Source organism: Arvicanthis niloticus, chromosome 4, assembly GCF_011762505.2.
Source record: "Arvicanthis niloticus isolate mArvNil1 chromosome 4, mArvNil1.pat.X, whole genome shotgun sequence".
Lineage (NCBI taxonomy): Eukaryota > Metazoa > Chordata > Mammalia > Rodentia > Muridae > Arvicanthis > Arvicanthis niloticus.
Genome location: NC_047661.1, coordinates 68,824,718 through 68,847,215, shown reverse-complemented (window position 1 = coordinate 68,847,215; position 22,498 = coordinate 68,824,718). Strand labels below are relative to the sequence as shown.

At 48.1% G+C, this 22,498-nt stretch overlaps 2 protein-coding genes across 7 annotated transcripts; one reads left to right on the top strand and one right to left on the bottom strand.

The window, feature by feature from the left end:
* Window positions 1-51: 51 nt before the first annotated feature.
* Window positions 52-22,458, bottom strand: Shc1 (SHC adaptor protein 1). 6 transcript variants are annotated; one of them, XM_076932760.1, is made up of 14 exons: window positions 10,877-11,042; window positions 9,357-9,510; window positions 7,428-7,595; window positions 6,784-6,854; window positions 6,210-6,273; window positions 5,964-6,083; window positions 5,584-5,637; window positions 5,241-5,292; window positions 4,949-5,075; window positions 3,329-3,515; window positions 3,173-3,242; window positions 2,963-3,094; window positions 2,598-2,836; window positions 52-1,712 (listed from the first exon to the last, which is right to left on the bottom strand). In XM_076932760.1, the coding sequence occupies exons 3-14, from the start codon at window positions 7,590-7,592 to the stop codon at window positions 1,584-1,586; spliced, it is 1,410 nt and encodes a 469-aa protein (XP_076788875.1). In that variant the 5' UTR covers window positions 7,593-7,595; window positions 9,357-9,510; window positions 10,877-11,042; the 3' UTR covers window positions 52-1,583. The 6 variants fall into 6 exon arrangements, with proteins under 6 accessions (XP_076788875.1, XP_076788874.1, XP_076788873.1 ...); XM_076932759.1 differs by lacking the exons at window positions 9,357-9,510; window positions 10,877-11,042 and adding an exon at window positions 22,252-22,458; XM_076932758.1 differs by lacking the exon at window positions 9,357-9,510 and having other exon boundaries at window positions 7,428-8,050; window positions 10,877-11,047.
* Window positions 11,264-14,849, top strand: Cks1b (CDC28 protein kinase regulatory subunit 1B). Its single transcript, XM_034499711.2, has 3 exons — window positions 11,264-11,423; window positions 13,708-13,835; window positions 14,361-14,849. Exons 1-3 carry the CDS (start codon window positions 11,365-11,367, stop codon window positions 14,411-14,413), a joined length of 240 nt encoding a protein of 79 aa, XP_034355602.1. The 5' UTR covers window positions 11,264-11,364; the 3' UTR covers window positions 14,414-14,849.
* Window positions 22,459-22,498: the final 40 nt, after the last annotated feature.

The window sequence follows — 22,498 nt, the reverse complement described above, 5'->3', positions numbered from 1 at the left end:
CACTGACAGCCCCCATCAATCAGACTTTCCAGAGGCGTTGAGAGGCCGAGGTAGAAGAAATACGGACTTTAATGAAGACTATTTCCCTTTGGTATAAGACATCCAAGCCAAAATTAGGCGACAGCCAAGATTGAAAACCAGTCGACCACTCCTTGTCCAGAAAGCCTACAGCTTGCAAGGTTTCTGTGCTGGCCGCATCTGCCTGCAAGCAGAAGGTAGGATCTAAAGCTATCACATCATAATCCCACAACACTGTTCAGCCAAGTTTCTGCTCAGGTGTCTTGAGGAAAAAGAAAAAGGGCGGGGAAAATCCTGACCTACTTAGACCAGGGAGTAAAATCCCAACAGTTGTTTAAAAAAAAAAAAGTTTGGAAAAGTCAACGAGGTGATGTATAAATGTAATCGATTATCATAATTCTGTGCTCAAAAAGTCAGCAACGAAAAACAAAAACAAGAAAATAAATCTACAGCCCTAAAATGTATACATGTTTTTTAAAAAAGAGAGAATGCAGTTCCAGACCTGCAAATGGTATTGAGGATTGTCTACTGCTTCAGTCTCAATGCCTCCACAAAACCCACGTTGACTGTACACATATTGGAGGCCCAAGTCAGTTACACACACCCATCCCAAAAAGAGGCGTGATGGAGTTACAGTAAGGGCTATACTTTGGCTGTAGACAATAACACACATGCAAACATGGGAGGGGCAGGCTTAAGAAATGTATAGACCCCTTGGAGGAAAGGCATTGAAGTCAGGAGGCACTGAGCAAGACGGGTCCAATCCTGCCCCTTCCCTGCTACCACCAGGGAGGCGGCTCTGGGGTAATCGCTTTTTGGTTTTTGGAGACAGGTCCTTTCTCTATTGCCCTGGCTGTCTGTCCTGGAACTCACTCTGTCATAGACCAGGGTGGCCTCACAAATCCTCCTGCCTCCTGAGTGCTGTGATTAAAGGCGTGTGCCACCATAATCCTGGCTTGGGGCAATCTCTTAAGGGCTGCATATCCAAAAGGCAGAGGAGATAGCTGCCACTCCTGCCCCTATTCTCCCTAGACACAGGTAGGGTTCCAGAAGCCAAGGTGTCAGTCACCCCTGTCCACATCTGAAGAGCCTGAGAACTCTGCATAAAGGATCTGCAGACCTACGATAGTCAAAGGCACAAAGTTTAAGGGGATGCATAGGGAGGAGGATGTTACGAGGGATCTGGGGTACCCTGAAGACCAGGAGTAAACCAGAGGTAAGATTGTTTCCCTTCCCCCAAAGGGCAATTGCTCCACTGGGCCTATCACCACAGGGCATTTTTCCATTGTAAGAACCTACCCTTTGGGGGAAAGGGCATCAGGTTGGCACAGGCAAGGCCCAGACAAGGGACCACTCTGCACATTAATACTTTGGTGAGGTGTGGGCAGAAGCAGGATGCTACCCCAGGCCCCTAACTGAAACCCTATCTCTCAAGTGGGCACTAAACCCATGTTCTCATTGCTACCAATTCCCACCTAAGGCCAGACCCACAAAACACAGGTCCCGTGAGTTGAGAACACGGTAGAAGGGAATGGAGAGCATCCTTTAGGAGAGGCTGAGAAGGATCACACTTTCCGATCCACAGGTTGCTGTAGACACAGTTCGCTGCCCGCAGAGATGATAGGCAAGTGATTGTCCATGTGGTAGCTGATCAGGTGACTGACACTCTCAAAGCGGTGATCCTTTGTCCGAACCTGGGAAGCGGGGAAATAAGGTCAGTTCAAGAGAAGAGTTCAGTAAGACCTTAGCCTCCTAGACTGAGGAAGATGGGCCAGGTCAGCCATGATTTATGGAGAAGACAGTCACACAGAAGGGAATGACTCAGTCAGTGAACTGGGAGAAGGTGAATGAGACGAGAAATCATGGAAGCTGATAGTGAAAATTCTGACTTGAAGGAAGCTGGTGTCTCTCAAAAGTGAATAAACAATGTGGAAAAAATGCTGAGAAAAGAAAAGAAACTAAGCCAGGCAGTGGTGGAACAGCCTTTAATCCCAGCACTTGGGAGGCAGGGCCAGGTGGAGTTCTTGAGTTGAAGGTCAGCCTGGTCTACAGCATGAGTTCCAAGACTAGACTCCCCCACATATACGCCCTCAGAAAAAGAATAAAAAGAAAAGAAAGAAAGGTTGTATGGAAGTGAGGCAGGTTAGATTTGTTTTTTTTTTTTTAAAAAAAAAAAAAAAAAAAAAAAAACCCACTGAGTTTGAACTAAGGAGCAGGAAGACTCCTGACTCCTCTTGCAAGAAGACATTTGGGGTCCCCACCCCTGACCACTGACATGGGGCATCACTACCTTTCTAGCATCCTTTCCTCATCCAGCAAAAGGGGCTCAGATCATGTAAGCACTCTCCCTGGATCTGGTGGGTTTAAATGGGACTGGAGGACTGGTCAGAACTGAAAAGAACACAGCTCAGACTCAAGGATAGCAGGGAAGGAACCTTGAACCACTGCAGGCAGATGCAAGTATCCAGCGGAGCACAGGAGGCCCACAGAAAGCCTCTAGCAAAGAAAGTCTAGAAAGCAATAGGAGAGGAAAAGGTACCTTTTTCTACCACCCTCCACAACCCCTCTGCCACACTTACCACACCTTCAGGGTCCACCAGAAGCAAGTGCTTGGGCTGGCCACTCTGCAGGCCAGTGAGCACGTACTGGCCAGGTGTGGTTGTACTCTCTCGCACCAAGAAGTCACCATTGAGCTGCAGTAGCGCTTCAGCCTCCCGCCGGCTCAGCTTCCCATGGAACCAGGACTCCCCTTGGAGCTGCTCAGCCATGGACATGGACTGGGGAGGAGGCGGCACCCGAAGTGCATCTTCAAAGGGCTCTAGGGGTGTAGAGAGATGGCTAAGAGAGCTGGCCCAATATCCACCCAGACTCAGTGTGGAAAGCCAGGTAGGAGAGAACAGGCAGAAAAGAAGGAATAATGAAAGGTGGGGCACAAGAGACTCACTCATGTCAAAGAGGTCTCGAGGTGCACTGCCATTAACAGAAGGATTTGGGGGCCCGGCCCCACCCCCAGCTTGCCGGGCCTTGTCTAGATTCTGGATGTTGACATAGGAGGGGTCATCGAAGAGTTCTCTGCCTGTTAAGGAAAAAGAGACATCAACCCCAGCCCTGCCTTCTGTACTCATCTCTGTCCCTTTCAGCAAACTGTTCACACCTGGGCAAGGTGGTGGAGGCAGCATCTGTTTCCGGACTTCATGGTCTCCTGCAGCATGCTGTCCTATAGGCTATAATAGGAGAAAATTGGGTGAGACCAAGGCCCTAGGCAGCCATTCCCACCCTGGCCTTAAGCATCTCCATCCTGGCCCCTTACCAGTGTAGCTCCCAAGTGGCTGGGCACCTGGGCACTGGGCAAAGTGGGCCGAGCAGCCCCTTCCCGAAGCCTCATGTCTACCACCCCACCTAGAGGGGGTTCCTTCCCTGGGAAGTCATTATAGTACTGATGGTCAGGGGGCTCTTCTTCCTCCTCATCCCAAGCTGAGCCATCAAAGCCAGCCATCCTGAAAAAAAGAAGAATGGAGAGAAGAGGTGGGTGTGAATATGTAACTAGGAGACCCAGGAAGAGCAGAGGACAGTGAGCACCTACTAGGCATATACTCTGGGTCGGCTTGGAGGCCTGATGCTGTAACCTATAAGGCTGGTATTCCTTCCACAGTTTAAGAAATAGCAATCAAAATTGTGGGTGGAGAGAGAAATACAAGGTCTCTCAACTGAAAGGAGATAGATTGGAGATTTCATTTGGTTTTGAATTGAAAACTCTCACTTTTGACAGCTATGCTACCTCCTCAGAGGGATGGAAGCACTATCAAAGGGGATATCTGGAATGATTCCACGTACAAAGTCCCTGGTGGCTACACTGTTTATCTCGTGAGACCTGAAGAAAGAAGCCTGGGGATCTCAGGTAAGAGATGCTGGGACTTAGGAAATAGCTCGGTTCATCAAGTGTGAGGATCAGAGTTCAGATCACCAGGATCCATGTACAAGCCAGGCCACCTGTACAATGGTGGCCACCTATAATCCCAGCACTCTTGAGGCAGAGACAGGATCCAGAGCAAGCTGGTTGTTGCTAACTATATCTGGCAAGCTCCAGTTCAAAAAGAGATCCTGCCTCGATAAGTGTGAAGCACCAGAGGAAGACACCTGACATCAACTTCAGACCTCTACGTGCACACATATGTCCCAAATGCATACACGCATGTACAAAAAAGAAAAAGATATTCTCTTAAACCAGGTATTTTTCTTCCTCTCTCATTCTTCCTCTCCCCCCCCCTTCTTTTCTTCCTTTTTCTCCTTTTTGTTGGTTTCTCTGTGTAGCCCTGGTTGGCTTCAGACTCAGAGATCCCACTGACTCTGCTTCTTGAGTGCTGGGATTAAAGGCATGATTACAATCCAGAGTCTTAATAACCTTCAGAGGCAGGAAAACACAGAACAATGAATGGGGGAGTAAGGTGCTCTGGAGTTAGGAACACTGCTAAGCTTGCAGAGGACCCAGGTTTGGTTCCCAGCAGGCACATGGCAGCTCATAACCACCTGTAATTCCACTTTCAGGAGATCCAACACCCTCCTTTGGCTTCCATAGGCACTGCATACACTTGTACACATGTAGTAAATTACACATACACATAAAATGAAAATAAATCTTTAAGAAAAACCAAAGTGTACGAGAACACATGGATAGGCCAAAAATGAGGAACTTAAGAATTAAATGTTCAGCCAGCCAGAAAAAGCAGTCTAGTGGGAAGGGCTGGAATATAACTCCATCCTAGGCAAACAAAAGGAAGAAGCTGTCCCTGCAGCAGGTATGGCCCTTCACTTTCTCACTGAGCCACTGAAGAGATAACATGGTAGAAGAGGGAAGCAGGGTCAAGCATGGGAAGAAACCCAACACCAGTCTGAGGCTCAAGAGTTGCCTCACTGTCTTCCACCAGCTCACCTGTCATGGGGGGTGACCAGCTTGGGTGGATTCCTGAGATACTGTTTGAAGCGTAACTCAAAGGCCTGCCCGATGGTGCTGATGACATCCTGAGCAAGCCCTTCAGGACACTCCAGGATATGGCAGGCTGGACACAGTGGAGATGGGCAATGAGCGCTGAGGCAGGGTGCTGGGAGGACACATGGGCGGGAGCCCCACCCCCAGTCCTTCCCAGGATAGCCCTACAGAGTGTAACTGATCACGCTTGCTTCTCAGATAATTGGCCCCACCCAGTGCTGCCCACAGGCCTCACCTCTCTGATTCACAGGGTCTTTGGCAACATAGGCAACGTACTCAGCTGTGTCCTGAGAGGATAGATCAGGAGACCAGTTAGCTAGAGCTAACAACCCTGACCCACTAGGACTGTCCTTCAGATAGTTCACAATCCTTGCGCCCTACTTCCTTAGCCAGTATCTTCTCTCTCCCTCCCTCTTTTGGTTTTTCAAGAAGAATTTCTCTGCATGGCCACGGCTGTCCTGGTACTCAAGAGAGTTATCTGCTCCTTGAGTGCGCCACCACACCCAGCCCCTAGCCAGCATCTTTTCAGTCCCTAGTCTCTTCCTCCCCACCCGTCTTTCCTCTGTTCCCCAACTCACCGGATCCCCACCAGACGCGAATGAGATAGATTGCATGTGATGGTTGGCAATGATCTGATAAGGGCGGGGATGGAGAAGGAAGGGAATGGTAAATGTCAGGCAGCCTCAGGGCTCCGAGTGGACCCCACCCCAGCAGAGAGCCTTGGAGCCCCAGGCTCAGTCTCTTGGTCTTCTTTTGGTGGGGGGAGGTACAAGGTCTCACTATGTAGCCCTGACTGGAACTCAAAGGCATTCACCTGCCTCAGCCTCCTGAGTGCTGGAATAAAAGGTGTCACTGTCTTCAAGCTTTCTAGTTTCTTTCTCCCCTACTCTCCAGTTGTTCCTGAGCACTCCCAAGTTTTTGGCCTCTGAGCCCCGCTTGATGCTCGGTCCCTACCCACCTGTTTGCAGTCTGCCGCCATGAGGTTAAGGCTGCTGGTAGACACAGTGAGAGTGATTGGCATTCCAGCAAACTTCAGGTTACTCCTCCCCAGGATAGAGCTGAGTGGGCGGCTACAAGGCTAGGAAAGGGCCCAGAGTCTCAGAATCTCAGCTTTCCCAGCATGAGGAAACACTGTCTTCTTCAAACTTGCCCTGCACGTGCCTCCCCCTGCCTCCAATCACCCAGTCCCAACAACCACATATACCTTTCTCCTCCTTGTCGCCCCTTTGGCACCAGGCACAGCTTCACACACCAAACTGATGGCCTCCCTAGAGAAACAGGAGTATTCAGACCCACTACAGGCCTTCCCCTGCTGGGGCTGCCACAGAGCTGGGGGAAGGGAAGACCAGGCCAGATTCCCAGAGCACTCCAGGCTCTTTGTCGTGGTGGATTGAATTAAAGGCCTTTAATATTTGATGACACCGAGGGGCCGCTTCCTGGCTGATTGGGTTAAGGCCTCAATGGCTATAGCCCCACCTCTTCCCAGCTACCGAACGTTCCATTCCCTTCCCCAAAGCATTAGCAACCCTCTACCCCTGCCTTTTCTAGTCCATCTTCCCACAATCTCCAAAGCTGGATAGACAGGTAAGGTGGTGCTCCAGACCAGAGCTGGCTCTTTTCAGTCAGATTTACTTCTGTAACTTTCAATTCTCTGACCACCCATGAGAAGTCACCATCAGCACCACCACAAAATGCCCAACTTCCTCCTCCCCCTTACTGAGACTTCTGTAACTTCAGTAATCCTAAGACTACAGTAATATACCCGCCGTCCCACTAACCTGGTGACCTGAGTCCGGGTATTGAAGTCAAGGGCTCGCATTGACTGTAAGACCTCCACACAACCCATGTACTGTAAGGGAAGAAGGGAAGAATGGATCAGCTGCCCCCTCCCCCACCCCACACTTGCCAGCCCTTTACAGAAGATTCCAGGGTTTTGCCTTATGTAGTCCTTAGTCCCTAAGGAGAGTAAAGGTGAAATAGCCTTCCTACAGCCTGGGGCTACCAACCCATAGGTGTAAGGCAAGAGGGAAAGAGAAAAGAAAGACCACAAAAGAGGACCTTCGTGCACCATAGAGAGACTTTGAGAGGAGTAGCAGGCACTGGGTGGGATGGAGTGACATCTCTGGAAAAGGGAGGAGTCTTGAGGGAAGAATCAAGAAGTCATTTTTATTCAATTTTTACTAAAAGCTTCTGATGTGCTTGGGTATTGTGTAAACTGGGGGTGGGGACAGAAGGAAGAAAGGCAGAAGACTCACAGGCTAAATTAAGGGTAGAGAACTAGAGAAGGAAGGCACCAGGTCTAAGAACTAAGAGAATGGCACAGATGTTGCTAGGTGAAGAGCAGGAAGTCCCAGCAAACCTGGAGTGAGCACAGGAACTGGAAGGGGTATGGGAGGGAATGGAAAGGGGGATGTGCACTCACCCGAACCAAGTAGGAAACCCCAGGTCCCATGACTTTGTCGTTGGGATGCAGCCAGCCTCGTGTGGGCTTATTGACAAAGCTCCCGTGTCTGGTCCACTCCTCGCCCCCCAGCTGGCCCCCTTCTACCCGAGTCCTGCGCCCGCCGCCTCCACTCAGCTTGTTCATGTCCTGGAGGAGGGGCAAGAGGCCTGAGTCCCGAAGGGCTGCCCCTGCACTCCCTTCCCCATCTTCAGCAGCCTTTCCTGGCTCCCCTTTAGGTCCCAGGCGCCCCCCAGCAGGATTGGCCAGCTTCAGGTTGCTCATCCGGGGAAAGAAGGAACACAGGGTAGTCGGACTATCGTCCCCTGGCAGAGGAGGCAGAATGGGTCCCAGGGATGAGGCTGATGGGGAAGGCAGCTCCTCCGGTGGGGTAGACCCTGAAGCGCCCTCCTCCAGCGATGACAGAGACTCATTCCGAAGTGGGTTGTACTTCGGCTTGGGGGGTAGAAGATCCATGGCTGGGGTGAGAAGGGGGCTGCTGCCCGGCCCGGCCCCCCTGCCAATTCAGGCAAGGGGGCCAGGCAGGGGGCATCCCCAGGCCCTTAGCCTAGTCTGACCTCGGCAGCCCGGTGATGACAGAGGACCTGGGGAGGCGAAGGACAAGTGACCTCTGCTCTCCCAACTCAGACCTAGACAGTTTCAGACCACATCCTTGCCCAGCCCAGCTAGGAAACCTCTTCTGGCTGAGAAGTACAGGCTGGACCCAGAGCTTACTGGCTCCTCCCTAGGGGCGGGGAACTAAGGAGAGAGACCAATCCCCAGGACAGTGCTGACTCACAGGCTCAGAGGGGCTGGGACACCTCCCCGCACACTTTGTGCTAGCCAGGCCACTCTCCCTAGTCCAATACAAACAGCTAGTAATCTGTCTGGGAAAAAGGAGGTGCCGTGCAGGAAAGAAAGATGCAAGAATAAGCAAAAGAGAAAAAAGAAAGGAAGGAGTTAAGAGAAACTGGACAAGTCCAAACCGACATGGGCAAGCCAAAGAGAGCAGGAAGATGGGGAGGGATAGGAAGGAAACAAAAGCTTCTGGGCGCCTAGTGGGGAATCACCCCCCAGAGTTTAGCCTTTCCTTTCCAGTCCTGGCTGAAGACGTGAATCCCTCACCCCCTAGCCCAGACCACCCCCACCATACAGTGAGTGAAGTGGTAACTCGAGGGAACCTGGGCCATTAGCATCCTCCACCACAACAGCTGTGGACCAGAGAACCAGGGAGGGAAAGTAGTCCCAATGGATGTCGTGTGAGGCCAAGAGGAAAAACAAAGCTGAAATTGGAATAAAGGCCAATTTGGGTGGTGCATCTGGGGGGTACCAGGCAAGAGCTAGACCAAGCCTGTTTATACAAGTCACCAAGAACCAACAGACTTAGGGGTGGGAGAGAGGCTTTCCCAGAGGCGTAGTGAGGAATGCCTCAGAGGATATAGAGAGATCCTGCCACCCCTTGGACCTACAGATAAACTTTTACTCCTCAAAGACTGCGTACCCCAGCTGACAGTGCACCTCACACTAGTAGAGAAGTTGGCCTTGGAGGTGGGAGAAAGAAACAAACCGAACTGGTGCCTACAAGCCACAAATGGACGATAGGGCCATAAACAAATCTGTGTTAATAAAGACAGGAAGGAGAAAGGGATATCAGAAGTTGGAATCTGGCCATAAGTGCATAAGAATACCAAACCCTTATTTCTTTGCCCACAGTTTCCTGCCACAGCTCTGCTAAAGGCCATTCAGGAAGTTAAAGTGACCAATCAAAATAGCTCCAGGGTAAACTACCGTTTTATTCCCTTAAAACAAAAAAGTAACCAAATACAAGAAGTAATATATACTTTTTTGTTGTTCTTTGTTTTTCAAGATAGGGTTTATCTGTGTAATGACACTGACTGCCCTGGAACTTACTTTGTAGACCAGGCTGGCCTCGAACTTACAGCGAATCACTTGCCTCTGCCTTCCAAGTAGTAGCTCTTAAAGCAGGTTAAATACCATGCTTCATTCTTTCACCTGTCTTTAGTTCCCATCCCAGGAAAGCTGTTACTGAACACCACTCCTCTTCCTAAAAAAAAAAAAATCTGTCATTCTGTTTGCTAAATCCTCAGCTCTTAGGCACAAGAGGAAAAAAATCTGCCACAGCCTTACACTCCCAGACACACAAACACACATCATGATGTCATCTTGAGAAATGGCTTTCCGTGGGAGCTTTCATATCCAAAGGCCAGGAATGATCAACAGGTGTGCACATTTGGAAGAAAAAGTAAACATGAGACTTTAAGTTTTTGTAGAGATTGCCTACTGAACCAAAGGCTAGGTAGTGGGGGCAGGAGAGCCGGGTTAAACACCTCAGCACAGCAGGGAGGAAGCTGGAGGGACAGGAAATAGCAGGAAATGGCGGAAAGCCTCAGGAATGTTTCCAGCAGGGAAGGTTAGGCAAGTGGGACCAGGAAGAAGGCCAAACTAGAGTAACTGGTTAGGGGGAGGGGTCTCGTAAAAACAACGGAAAGGACACGAACCCCTACTCCTGTCTCCAAAAGTTTTTTCTTCTGACAGCAGAAAAACTTTCACTCCTGTTAGGCTCACACAAATCAATACTTAGTCCAATCCAGGCATGGGAAGGTGCCATCTATGGCTGTCTTTGGGATGAGGTCTGCCCCCACAAAGAAGCGGAGTCAAGAGTCTCGAGAAAAGCCAGTCCTTCATCCACTGTCCATCCGTAAACGAAACTCAGCCCCTTCAACTTAACTCACTCTCAGAGGTTACGGGAGGGAGAAACGACGCTGCCAATAAGCTTACTCCTTAAAACCACAAATTTCAACCTTCCACCTTATGAGCACCAGAGCTCAGGAAAATTAAGCCCAAGGCTTAAAAAAAGGAGAGGAATATAGAAGCGGATGAAACGTCCGGAATTTAAGACCCGGGACTTGAGCACGGACCCAAGCCCAACAGGAAGGAGAGTCCAGAGGGAACCAGGTCCCTAACAAGAAGTGCGGCCCATTCCCAGGATCAGACGTGGACAGTGGAAGGGGCGGGTCCCAAAGGGGCGGGGTCCCAGAGAGGCGTCACTTCTACAAAGTCAAATCGTTCTTTCAAAAGCAAGGTTTTCCCTCTTTTGGAAGCCTGGCTTTTGATAGACTAGGTTTAGCCGAGATCCTGAAGAGGCAGTTTCAGAGAACTAGAAAGACTAATCTTATGGTGGTGGGAAACATATCTGCGGGTGGGATTCCCAGGGAAGCAAGACCACAGGGTGTGGTCGCGATAAGAGACAAGTCGGGGTTCAGGGAGCCCCTTGAAGTTGGAAGGTGGGACTTCCGGAGAGGGGTCTCAGGGGGCGGGACTTATACAGCAAGACCGGAAGTAGAGACCTGGGAGAGGGGTTCCGGGGTGGAAGAGGAGTGGGTCGCCACAGAGAGAAAGTCTAGACTTACCAGGGTCGCATGGAGTCTCCGCACCGCACCGCGGGCCGATCTGGTTCCGGATCACGCAACTGTCTGCTTAAGTCACCGCCCCAACTTTCCTCCCGGCTTGGGCCTCCCCAGACAAACTTTATTACACTCACTTCCGGCCTCACTAACCCCTGACCCCCTACCTCTCCGTCCCTCCTTTACTCGTCTGCTTTCCAAGACTGGCCAATGACTGTGCGAGCAAGCTCAAGAGGCGCAGTGAGAGCCAATAAGAATCCTAGTTTGACCCAGCTCATTCTTCAGAAACCTGAGCGCTGCTCTCCATTTACGACTTGCCAATGCAAGCCAATCGAAGACTTCAAAATGGAACTGTCCCGCCTTCGGCCGAAGAGACCAATAGGAAGTGCGGGCGGTGTGTTTGAAAGGAAGGCCAAAGAGGGTGGGAGCGCGTGCTGCTGGGAGTTGTCTGGAGGCCAGCAGCGCGGGGCTGAGCGCCCTCGGGCAGAGCAGTCATGTCTCACAAACAAATCTACTATTCGGACAAATACGACGACGAGGAGTTCGAGTACCGGTTAGTGCCGGCACGGGGACTACAGCCAGGTTGTGCGCCTTGACAAAAGAGAGCACACGAGGAGTTAGTTACCTAGGCCGAAGGGGAAGGCGGGGAATGGGGGGGAGGGGGAAACAGTGTAGAACCGGCGGCGCGTGCGCAAGAGATTAGGGGAGCGTGGGGTGGGGGTGGGAGTGTGTGCGAAGCACATGCGCTAAAAGTGGACTGGGGGTTGTAAAACAATGAAAGAGAATTTGGAGTTAGCCGGCTGTTAATAGAAGCGTGTTGTAGTTCAGATCAGTTTCGCCTTTGGGAATTCACATCACTAACACAACTTTGTTGTGGCAAGTTAATTTCCCCAATAGGAACTGCTACGTTACTGAAATTTCAGTCTGCTAGGAGAAAGAAGGTAGCCAGTGCAGAGCTGAAAGTTTCATGCTCTCGATGAAAGGACAGTTCTAAGAAAGCCTCAATGTTGGCGGTTATTAGTTTATGAAAAAGAAGAGTGGTTGTCAGCCTTGTTTTAGATAAGAGTTTACAGGACTTGGAGTGGCATGAAGACGGTGGACGTAGGTAGATACTTTTAAAATACGTGAGCATTAATGGCGTGCATAGAGGTTTCAAGTGTTCTGTTAAGGTGCAAGGTAAGCTGGTATGGTAGCTCACACCTTTAATCTCAGCATTCTGGAAGCTGAGGCTGCAGGATTGTCCCAGGGTCCAGCCCAGTTAGGCTACAGAATGGAACCTTGTCTCAAGACAATAAAGTGCAAAGTAATGTATGGCCAGTGCCTAGGACAGACTTAAAAATCCATGGAATAAAGAGTCAAAATGCTGCCTGTCGGCCAAGAACTGTAAGAAATTCTTGCACCAAATATGCAAGCATGTGTGAAAGTGCCATGCCCATGAATTTAAATCGAAGATGAGGGGAAGACAAGCTTCTACAGAGGTTCATTACACTGATCTGTATCACTTGTAATACTTCCTAATTTGTATTCTCTCTCCTTAGAGAACATAAAATGAAAACTAGCTTTTCTGTGTCTAAGCTAGCTTTTCTGTGTCTCTCTAAACGTGTCCTACTTCAGACACCCTGGAGAACTGGGGTGTTATTGACAAATACAACCATCTTTTATTGGCAAGAAAAACCCCATAGGGTTGTACTGACAGTCACCTGGGTCTCAGAAACCAAACCTGTAGGGCTGCTTTGTTATTGGATGGGATAAACAACCACATGCCTTCTAGACCCAGGTAGCTTTTGTACTCAGCTGTTTTCCATATGTGTAACAATGTTACACTTACAGCATTTGCATGGCTGGAGAAATGAGTGGCTTTATCCCAAGAAGCTGTAAGTCTAGCCTAGCAGTGGCATTTTTGTTTAAAGAGAGTGTTTGTTTGGGTTTCATTTTGGTTGGTTGGTTGGTTTTGTTGTTGTTTTGATTCTGTTCATAGAAGTCACAATTGTGTGCCTAGGACCCCTTAGGATGGAAGTTCTTTTCTGACATTTGGACTACAATTTGGGGAGGAGAGGGCTCATGTTATTACTACAAAGGAAGCATTTCTTCATTGAGCGTGATGAAGTGAGTCTACTTGAGGTAGTCTGAGTCAAGTCAGGTAATTTTTTGTCATAAACTTTTGGTTGGGAAAGCTTGGAATTTTCCAAGTATCACAGCAAGCACATCCCTTAGAAGTACGAACATTTACATGTTTATCCTCATACGTGTTCAATACCCTACTCCATAACAGACCTTTCCTCTCCACACAGTCCTAGAGCGGGTAGAATGGTTATCAGCTAGAGGACTGTAAGGCCTGTGAAGTCAAAGGAGAAACAAATACCATCAGTGTCTCATACCCAGGCAGACATCCATCAAATTGTTCATTTGTGTTTTTATTAACTTTTATGGAAATGTATAAAACCTGTGGGTGTTTTTATTTTGCTTTCTTTATTTTGTTTGTTTGTTGTTTCTTTTGTTGTTTGGTTTTGTGTTTTTGAGACAAGGTTTATCTGTGCAGCTGTGGCTGTCCTGGAACTTGCCCTGTAGACCAGGCTGCCTGTGAGATCCGCCTGCCTCTGCCACCCAAGTGCTGGGATTAAAGGAGTGCACCACCACACAGGGCTAGTTATTTATTTTCACAGATTCTCTGAAGCCCCGTTGGTAATCCTACTGCCATATCCCTGAGTGCCAAATCATGGCATATTTATCACACTCTGCACTTTTTCTTTCTCTGCTTCTCTTTGTATGTAGGTCAGTGTCTGACAGACTGCTAGCTCTGAAACAATCCTCACTCACATCCCATGTTTCTGTTACAGGCATGTCATGTTGCCCAAGGACATAGCCAAGCTGGTCCCCAAAACCCATTTGATGTCTGAATCTGAATGGAGAAATCTCGGCGTTCAACAAAGTCAGGGATGGGTCCACTATATGATCCATGAGCCAGGTCAGTGGAGTAAATGTAAGGCATCATCTCTGTCTGGAGGAAGTTTACAAAGCAGAGCGATAGGAAGAGGACGTCATTCATTGATGAGTCTTTCCCGTATTCAATATGCAAAGGGACCAGAGTGACAAGATTAGTAAGACAGGTAGAAAGATGGGGGATGAGCCTGCTTAGAAAGAAACAACTGCAGCCTCCCATTGAGGCAGAGCAGACTCTTTAAAGCCACATATACCCTCATTATGGCCCCTGCAAATCATTAGATGTGTTCCAAATAAGCAAATGCAATTATTCTATTTCTTGGTAAAACACCAGACGCTCAGCTGCTGGGTAAAACTAATAAAGGACACACGGGGCCGTACAAACAACAGAAAAAAACTAACACTTCTATACGTGGCAGAAAGGCTTTCGGGACTGCGTCCACCTGCACGCAATATGAAATTTGAGTGGCACTGCACTGCACAGTAGCATGCACTGTCAACTGCTCGGTGTGCTGGGAGTTTCTTTAATAGATTTTACTGATTCTTTCAGAACCTCACATCTTACTGTTCCGGCGGCCACTGCCCAAGAAGCCAAAGAAATGAAGCCGACGAGCCACCTTTCGGCCTCGAGCTTTACACAGTTGTCCTCATTCCCTGCCATCTTTCTGATAGTGTGACCATGTTGCTTTCTTATTTCTCACTTTGATATGTAAAGGATACACTGTTTGAATGTGCTGGTACCTGCTTTGCTTCTGGAGTAGAGCCACCAATGCCACAGCCCTGTCAGATGAGTGTGACCTCAAAGTCCTTGTGTGCTCTGTATCCTGCAGGCCATATTTGCATCTGTCAGAAGCACATGAAATCAGATCATGGCTGTTACAAGGATGGCGTGAATTTGCTGTTGTGGTTTTTACTGTTGGGTATTGTATTTATGATGACTTACGGATTATGTTTCAGTGTATTGGAAACTTTCCATTTTATCTGACAAATCTCTTCCATGTTGCAAGCCTGATTAAAGGAAGTTTTTTTATAATCTTAATGCTGTGGTTATAAGATCGTCCTATTCCCTGTGCATTGTATGCCCTCACCCCTTCATTCCCTCTGAGCCATCTGTCCTCCTACAACCAAGGTGATTGACTTCCATGCCCTTGTGATTCCATGCCCTTCCGGTAGGTAATGGAAACTTGGCTCTCTGCAGTAATGAGGTTTAGGTGAATATTGCAATAATTAATTTATAATCCGTTTTAATTGCACTTGCTGTAAAAACATGCACTGAAATGTATTTCACTGATTACTAGCCTAAGATATTGATTTTATACGGAAAGCCTTGTCTCATCAAAGCAGATGAACTGTTTCACACAGTCCCAACATTTGAGGAGCATGCAAAGACATGGGAGAGGGATTAGTACCTACATAGGACTCCAGCCTCTGTGAGTAATGACTGGAGTTGGATTTCAAGTACGGAGACCACCAAAGTCATTCCTAGAGTAATCCTTTGGCGTGGGCTGGAGTTGGATTTCAAGTACAGAGACCACCAAAGTCATTCCTAGAGTAATCCTTTGGCGTGGGCTGAAGACAAGGCTGAGCAAATACAAGCACCAGTGCTAAGCCAGCGTTGGGTGGCACAGTGGCTAAGGTAGCTGCCTGCAGAGGGTGAGCCCGTGCCCTCTGCTCTGTCTCTCCCGGTTTGAATCCCACTTTCCTCAGGTGACTCTGCCTGAGTTTAATGGGGGGGGGGGGGGGGGAAGTAAGATGGTGGCCCACGCCTTTAATCCCAGCACTTGGGAGGCAGAGGCAGGCCGATTTCTGAGTTCCAGGACAGGACAGCCAGGACTACACAGAGAAACCCTGTCTCAAAAAACCAAAAAAAAAAAAAAAAAAAAAAAAAAAGCACCAGTGCTCTTTGAAAGGACTGTGTTCAATTCCCAGCAACCATGTTGGAATGCTCACAACCACCTGCAACTCCAGCTCCAGGAAATTGAATACTGTCTTCTGCTCTCTACAGAGACCAAACACCTGGCATATACTCTCACCCATAGGTTTAAAAAATGGGCTGGAGAGATGTCTCAGTGGTTAAGAACACTGACTGCTCTTCCAGAGGTCCTGAGTTCAGTTCCCAGCAACCACATGGTGGCTCACAACCATCTGTAATGGGATCTGATGCCCTCTTCTGGTGTGTCAGTCACAGTATACTCATAAATAAATAAAATAGAATTTTAGGATAAAATTCTGGAGTGTAGATGAGTGTAAGAATGTCAAGCCGGTAGTAAGCTTTGAGAAAAAAAATATACCAACTAGCTGTTTAAGAACAGTAGTTGAGAGCCAGGCAATGGTGGCGCACACCTTTAAACCCAGTAGGCAGAGGCAGGTGGGTTTCTGAGTTCTCTACACAGAGAAACCCTGTCTTGAAAAAAAAAAGCGGGGGGGGGCTGGAGAGATGGCTTAGCAGTTAAGAGCACTGACTGCTCTTCCAAAGGTCCTGAGTTCAATTCCCAGCAACCACATGGTGGCTCACAACCATCTGTAATGGGGTCTGGTGCCTCTTCTGGTATGTCTGAAGACAGCAATGGTGGTGTACTCATATGCATTAAATAAATAAATAAATCTTTAAAAAAAAGAAAGAAAAAAAAACAAAAAGAATAAGAAAACAAAAAACAGTAGTTGAGGGCTGGAGAGATGGCTCAGAGGTTAAGAGCACTGGCTGCTCTTCCAGAGGTCCTGAGTTAACTCCCAGCAACCACATGGTGGCTCACAACTATCTGTAATAGGATTCGATGTCCTCTGGTGTGTCTGAAGAGAACCACAATGTACTCACATACATAAAATAAATCTTTTTTTTTTTTTTTTTTTAAGGTGTTTGAGGGGAAGAGAGATGGCTCAGTGACAGAGTACTGGTTGCTCTTGCAAAGGGTACTCCTGCCACCATTTGCCCCGCTGGTGCAAGGAGAGCTGCACTGTAAGTTCTCTGACTGCACACGTGTGCTCTGGCATGTGGCCACACACAAACCCACTCCATGTTTGAATTCTTTTGTCTTCAAGTTATTTTTCATTTCCTTACGTGAGAGATTGCCACTGATGTTCAAGTCTTATTTTTAGTTCAACTATCATATTTTAAAACTTTTTTTTTTAAGATGTATTTGGTTTTGAGACAGGCTCTCACTGTGTAGACCAGACTGGCCTTGCCTCTGCCTCTTAAGTGCTGAGATTGAAGCTTTACACCGCTATGCCTAGCTTCAGGCTCATATTGTATGTACCAGCATTGTCCTCACATACATGTGTTCACCGTGTGGTGCCTGGGCATCAGAGCCAGGCCTAGGCTAACAAGCAAGTCCTCTTAACTGCTGAATCATCTCTCCAGCCCCATCAACTCTCACAAACTCAAAGGCATCCTCATCACCAGGAAATGTTCAAAGTGCAGGCTCTGGGCACACAGTTCCATGGGATCCTGAGAAATGGGCTCACTGATGTGTTAAAAGTTTAGTGGTTCTACCAAGCACTTAACTTAGAACATTGGCTTAGGAAGAAGTTAGATAGCACTTTTTTTTTTCTTTTTTTTTTTTTTTTTGGTTTTTTGAGACAGGGTTTCTCTGTGTAGCCCTGCTGTCCTGGAACTCACTCTGTAGACCAGGCTGGCCTGGAACTCAGAAATCCGCCTGCCTCTGCCTCCCAAGTGCTGGGATTAAAGGCGTGGGCCACCACCGCCCGGCCAGATAGCACTTTTAATACAATAAAAAAAATACCGCATGTTAGGCAGTAAGTCATTAGGCAAGTGGATGTTTGGTGTGGTTTTGGTGATATTTTTTGCTTATTAATATATTCTTTTTAAAATTATTACTGTTGGCTCATTTTGCGACAGGATCTTACTGTGTGGCCTTGGCTGGCCTGAACTCACTCTAGACCAGGCTGGCCTCAAACTCAGATCTACCTGCCTCTGCCTCCTAAGTGCTAAGATTACAGGTGTGTATCACCACTCCCAGTTTAAGTGTTCAAACAAGTATATAATACGTTCTGATCACATTCATTCCCCTGCCCACCCACTTTTTAGCTGGTTTTTTTTTTTTTTTTTTTTTCCTTTTAAACTAAGAAAACCCCACAGGACTTACTACTTAAGGCTGGTCTTAACATTCACTGTAGCATTTTAAGATAGTGTAGCACTCCTTCACCTTTCTGAATTTGTATCCAATAATATATAATTCTTTTGCAGTCCTGGGATAAGAATCCAGATCCTCCCCGTGTTAGATCAGTGCTCTACCACGTTGCCAACATGTTCCCCACATGTAACAAGAGCATATTTAGTTGAAAATACTCTGTGGAGTAAAATATGACCACTTGTGGTTTAGCACGCCTCCAAGTTAATTTACATACCATAATATCCAGAGATAGTGAGGCGGCTCAGCAGGTAGGCTTAGCCACTCAGATTGGACCATGTGAGTTAGATCCCAGGACCCACGTAAAGAAGAGAAGGGACTCCAGAAAGCTGTCCTCTGGCCTCCACATGCGTGCTGCGGCACTGCCACCCTCCCAGTCATACAATAATAGTAAAAGCTGCCTTTTCTTTCTTTCTTTCTTTCTTTCTTTCTTTCTTTCTTTCTTTCTTTCTTTCTTTTTTAAATCCCAGATGATTAAGCTATTTTCCCCCAGCAAAGCAAAGGGTGGAGGGGCACTGAAATAGGAATGAGATAGGATGTTATATCCCTACCTTCCCCTCTATAGGAACCCATCACTGAAAAGTGATGTTCTGAAGACAGGTGGGGCAGGAAAGGGTTTTTAATGTCAAAGAGGCTTAAGTAGTTTTTCAGTTTATATTAGAAACATACGAAGGTTCCACACCCTGCAGCTCACATCCTATTGTCAATGCTAATAATATCGTCTTCATCATCTTCTTTCTGCCACAAAATAGATCCCCAGCTTGCACACTATCTTGGGCTGCCTGGCTCACAGACTCCGACGGGAAGATCTCTTGTTTTGTTTTTCGAGACAGGGTTTCTCTGTGTAGTCCTGGCTGGCCTCGAACTCAGAAATCCGCCTGCCTCTGCCTTCCAAGTGCTGGGATTAAAGGCGTGCGCCACCACCGCCCGGCCGGGAAGATCTCTTGAACCCACCTTGATCCCTCAAATTTAAGAGGCAAAGCCTGGCGGTGGCGGCGCACGCCTTTAATCCCAGAATTTGGAAGGCAGGAGGAGTTAATAGGCCTGGTCTACAAAGTGAATTCCAGGAAAGCCAAGCTACACAGAGAAACCGTATCTCGAAAGAGGAGAGAGGGAGAGAGACAGAAAAAGAAATGTGATGCAACAAAGAGTAATAACACACGCCTTGAATCCCACCACTCCCCAGGCAGTTCGAGACCACAGGCTGATCTGTATAAACAAGTTACTTCCATGTCTATATACTGGGGCTCTCTCTGAACTGTTTTTTAATATTTGAATGAAACAGAATCAGACCTTCATTTTCTTCTAGTTCTACAAAGCAGCGCCCGACAGTTCTTAAAGCACCTCCCAAAATTCTCCTTTCGCGTCCCAAACTCTCTTCAGGTCCCGCCCTCCATGGGCTAAGGTCAGGCCCCTATTTTTATTTCCGGTCAGTGATGACTACGTGGTGTTGCCAATAACAACTTAGCATTTCCTTTAGCGCCTAGCGGCGCGTGATCGATTGCCGGCTAGACCAATAGGACCATTGGTAAGGGTGAGCGACAGCCAGAATAACCAATCAACATGAAGCATTGTAAGGCGGGACTTTGAGTACGGAAGCTATCCTAGGACATGCGGAAAGGAAAGAGCGAATGACCCTGTACAGGGGGCAGAATAGAAGTGGGATGATAAGAGATCAGTCAGTGATCTGAAGCCTGGTGAGAAAAACAGATTTCGGGATAGAAAGGGTGCAGAAGTAGGTTGAGTCCTGGTCAGTGGCGGAGGGAGGAAAGAAATGTATTTAAAGGGACCCTGAGGCCCAGAATAAGGTAGACATTTAAAGGGACAGGTGATCCGAAGAGAAGAGACATTTAAAGGTGCAGATACCCAAGATGGGGCAAATTTTAGACCTGCTCGGCAGACGGAAATATCTAAAGTGATAGGTCTTGGAAGAACATGGCACTTTTAAAGGAATAGGAATCGAGACGCTTTTAGGAACCTGGGGCTTAAGAGTACATTAAAGAGGCCGGAGTAAAGGTGACTAAAGAAGATTGAGCCTTCCTTCCTCTAAGAAGGAAGAAGGTACACTCCTGCCGCCTTCATTGTCGTTTCTGGTTCTTCCAGGTTCCCTCAACTCCGGACTGTGTACTCAGGGTATGGCCTCCAGCATCCTGTAGACCTGGCGGCCTCTCAGTACTTACGGCCCCAATTTGGGGTTCTGAGTGGCTACTGGAGAGCCTTGCAAAAGAGCACAGAGGGCAGGACCATGGCATCAAGGGTCTCTGAACCCTCTGAACTGCCCCCGGGACCAGGACGAAGCATGACAGCAGGAATCATCATTGTTGGAGATGAGATCCTTAAGGTGTGTCTTAACGGAAAAGGGAAAGAGTGTGGCATTCTATTGCTGTGGACTCTCTTTCCGGTGAAAGGAGGGAAACCGGAGTGGGAATTCCCTTTCTTGCCAAAGTCGGGCCTGGGAGTGAGTCCTAACAAATTGGAGGAAAAGTGACCCTCCCCTTGAGTTTTTCCTGTTGAAAGATGGGTAGTAACTTTCCTACAACTTGCCACAAAATATTATGGCGGGCAGAGTAGCCACATAACAAGTTACAGGATGCAGAGCAAGTAGAGGAAGCACAGGTGTATGTAATATGTATCCCTCGTGTTTGGAAGTTATTCAAGGAGCTCAGCAGACTGGATAGGTGAGCTAGAAGGAAGGTACTAGAAGAAAGGACTCTATTCTGAATGGTCAGGGTGTTGTTGAGGATGTGGCAAGCATAGGTTGGTAACAGTAATAGTTACCCTGGTCTTTTTTAGTGTCTACCAGAGGCTGGTCTGCACTTACTACATTACATGTGGCCTTACAAACTCCAAAGACTCTGTGAAGTTGGGGTTTTTATTACAGATCTCTATAGATTAAGAAACAGCCTCAAAGAGGTTAAGAAACTTACCAAGAACATAAGCCTACAAAGTCCTAGGAGCAAGGTGACACATGCCTTTACTTCCAGCAGTTGGGAGGCAGAGGCAAATGAATCTTTGTGAGTTTGAGGCCAGCCTGATCTACATAGCCAATTCCAGAACAGCCAGGGCTACACAAAGAAACCTTGTCTCAAAATAAATAAAAAGAAAAATAGTGGTAGAGACAGAATTCTAGCCCAATTCTTCCTTACTCCAGAGCACAAACTTTTTTCTGAGACAGAGTCTGACTGGGTATCCCTGGCTGGCTTAGAACTCTTTTTTTATGTTAACCAGACTGGCCTTGAACTCAGAGTCCAATTCCCTGGAGTGGGACTTAAGGCTGTCATGAGCTGCCCAACCAGTCTGGGAACCAAGCTTGGGTCCTCTGGAAAAGCAGCAAGCATTCTTGGCTTCTAAGTCAGCACTTCAGCTCCAGAACACAAGCTTTTCATTTATTTTACTTTGAGACAGGGTCCAACATAAACTCTTTAGCTACTCATCCGTCTGTAGAGAAGTAGAAGTTAAGGCTAGGAAAGAAGACAGGGCACACAGTATAGCCAGCCAGCTTTAATGATTGCAAAAGAATTTGAACTTTATTCTGTATGCAATTAGAGTCAACATGTTTCTGAGCACAGCAGTGATTCAGGGAACACAGTGATGCATTAAAAAGATGACTTAGGGGGCAGGTAGCAGAACATAGTGGAGCAAGATTGAGGGCAAGGGGGTGGGACACTGAGAGGTGGGGTTGGGGGGTAGGGGCTGGAGGTGGGAGGCTGGGGGCTGAGGGCTTGAGGTGGGGGTCTAGGGGCTGGCCCAGAGGCTGTCAGCACCAACCAGGAGAAAGATGTAAGGAAGTGAGGATGTGGAGGAGAGAAGATGGGGGGGTTTTAGAAGTGGAATTGACAAAAATGAAAAGCCTAACTGACTATGACTGCGCCTGGGATGCCACTGAGCAAAATAACCAGGGATGTGGTGAGGCTGCCAGAATTAGCCAGGCACTGAGTACCCAGAGGAGGTGGGGGAGCTGCAGTCAGCCTGTGGCTGGACATGCACCGGCAGGGAGAGAGCAGTGGCTGAGAAACCCAATGTTCATTGGCAGATGAGGCCAGCAGCAGAACCAAAGACACCAAGGGAAAGAAAGAAGGTCTTATTGATAGCCAAGTAGCCCCAAGGAGAATCCCCTCTTCTCTACATTCAAATGAGTTTTCTCATTCTTACTCCTGTTCCAGGCTCCCTGGCAGCCTGCCCTCCAAAACCCAACACTCTATCACTAGATAGATGTAGCTACCTCCCCATCTGCCCTGACAGTCTCATCCTTCCTCCAATCCCTAGGGACACACACAAGATACCAACACTTACTTTCTTTGCCGGACGCTGCGCTCCCTGGGGGTCCAGGTTTGCCGAGTCTCTGTTGTACCTGATGAAGTAGCCACCATTGCATCTGAGGTCACCTCCTTCTCCAGGCGCTTCACTCATGTCCTCACCGCGGGGGGCATCGGCCCCACGCATGACGATGTTACCTTTGAGGCAGTGGCACTGGCTTTTGGGGAGGAGCTCAAACCACATCCTGAGCTCCAAGAAGCCATCAAAACCCTAGGAGGAGAGG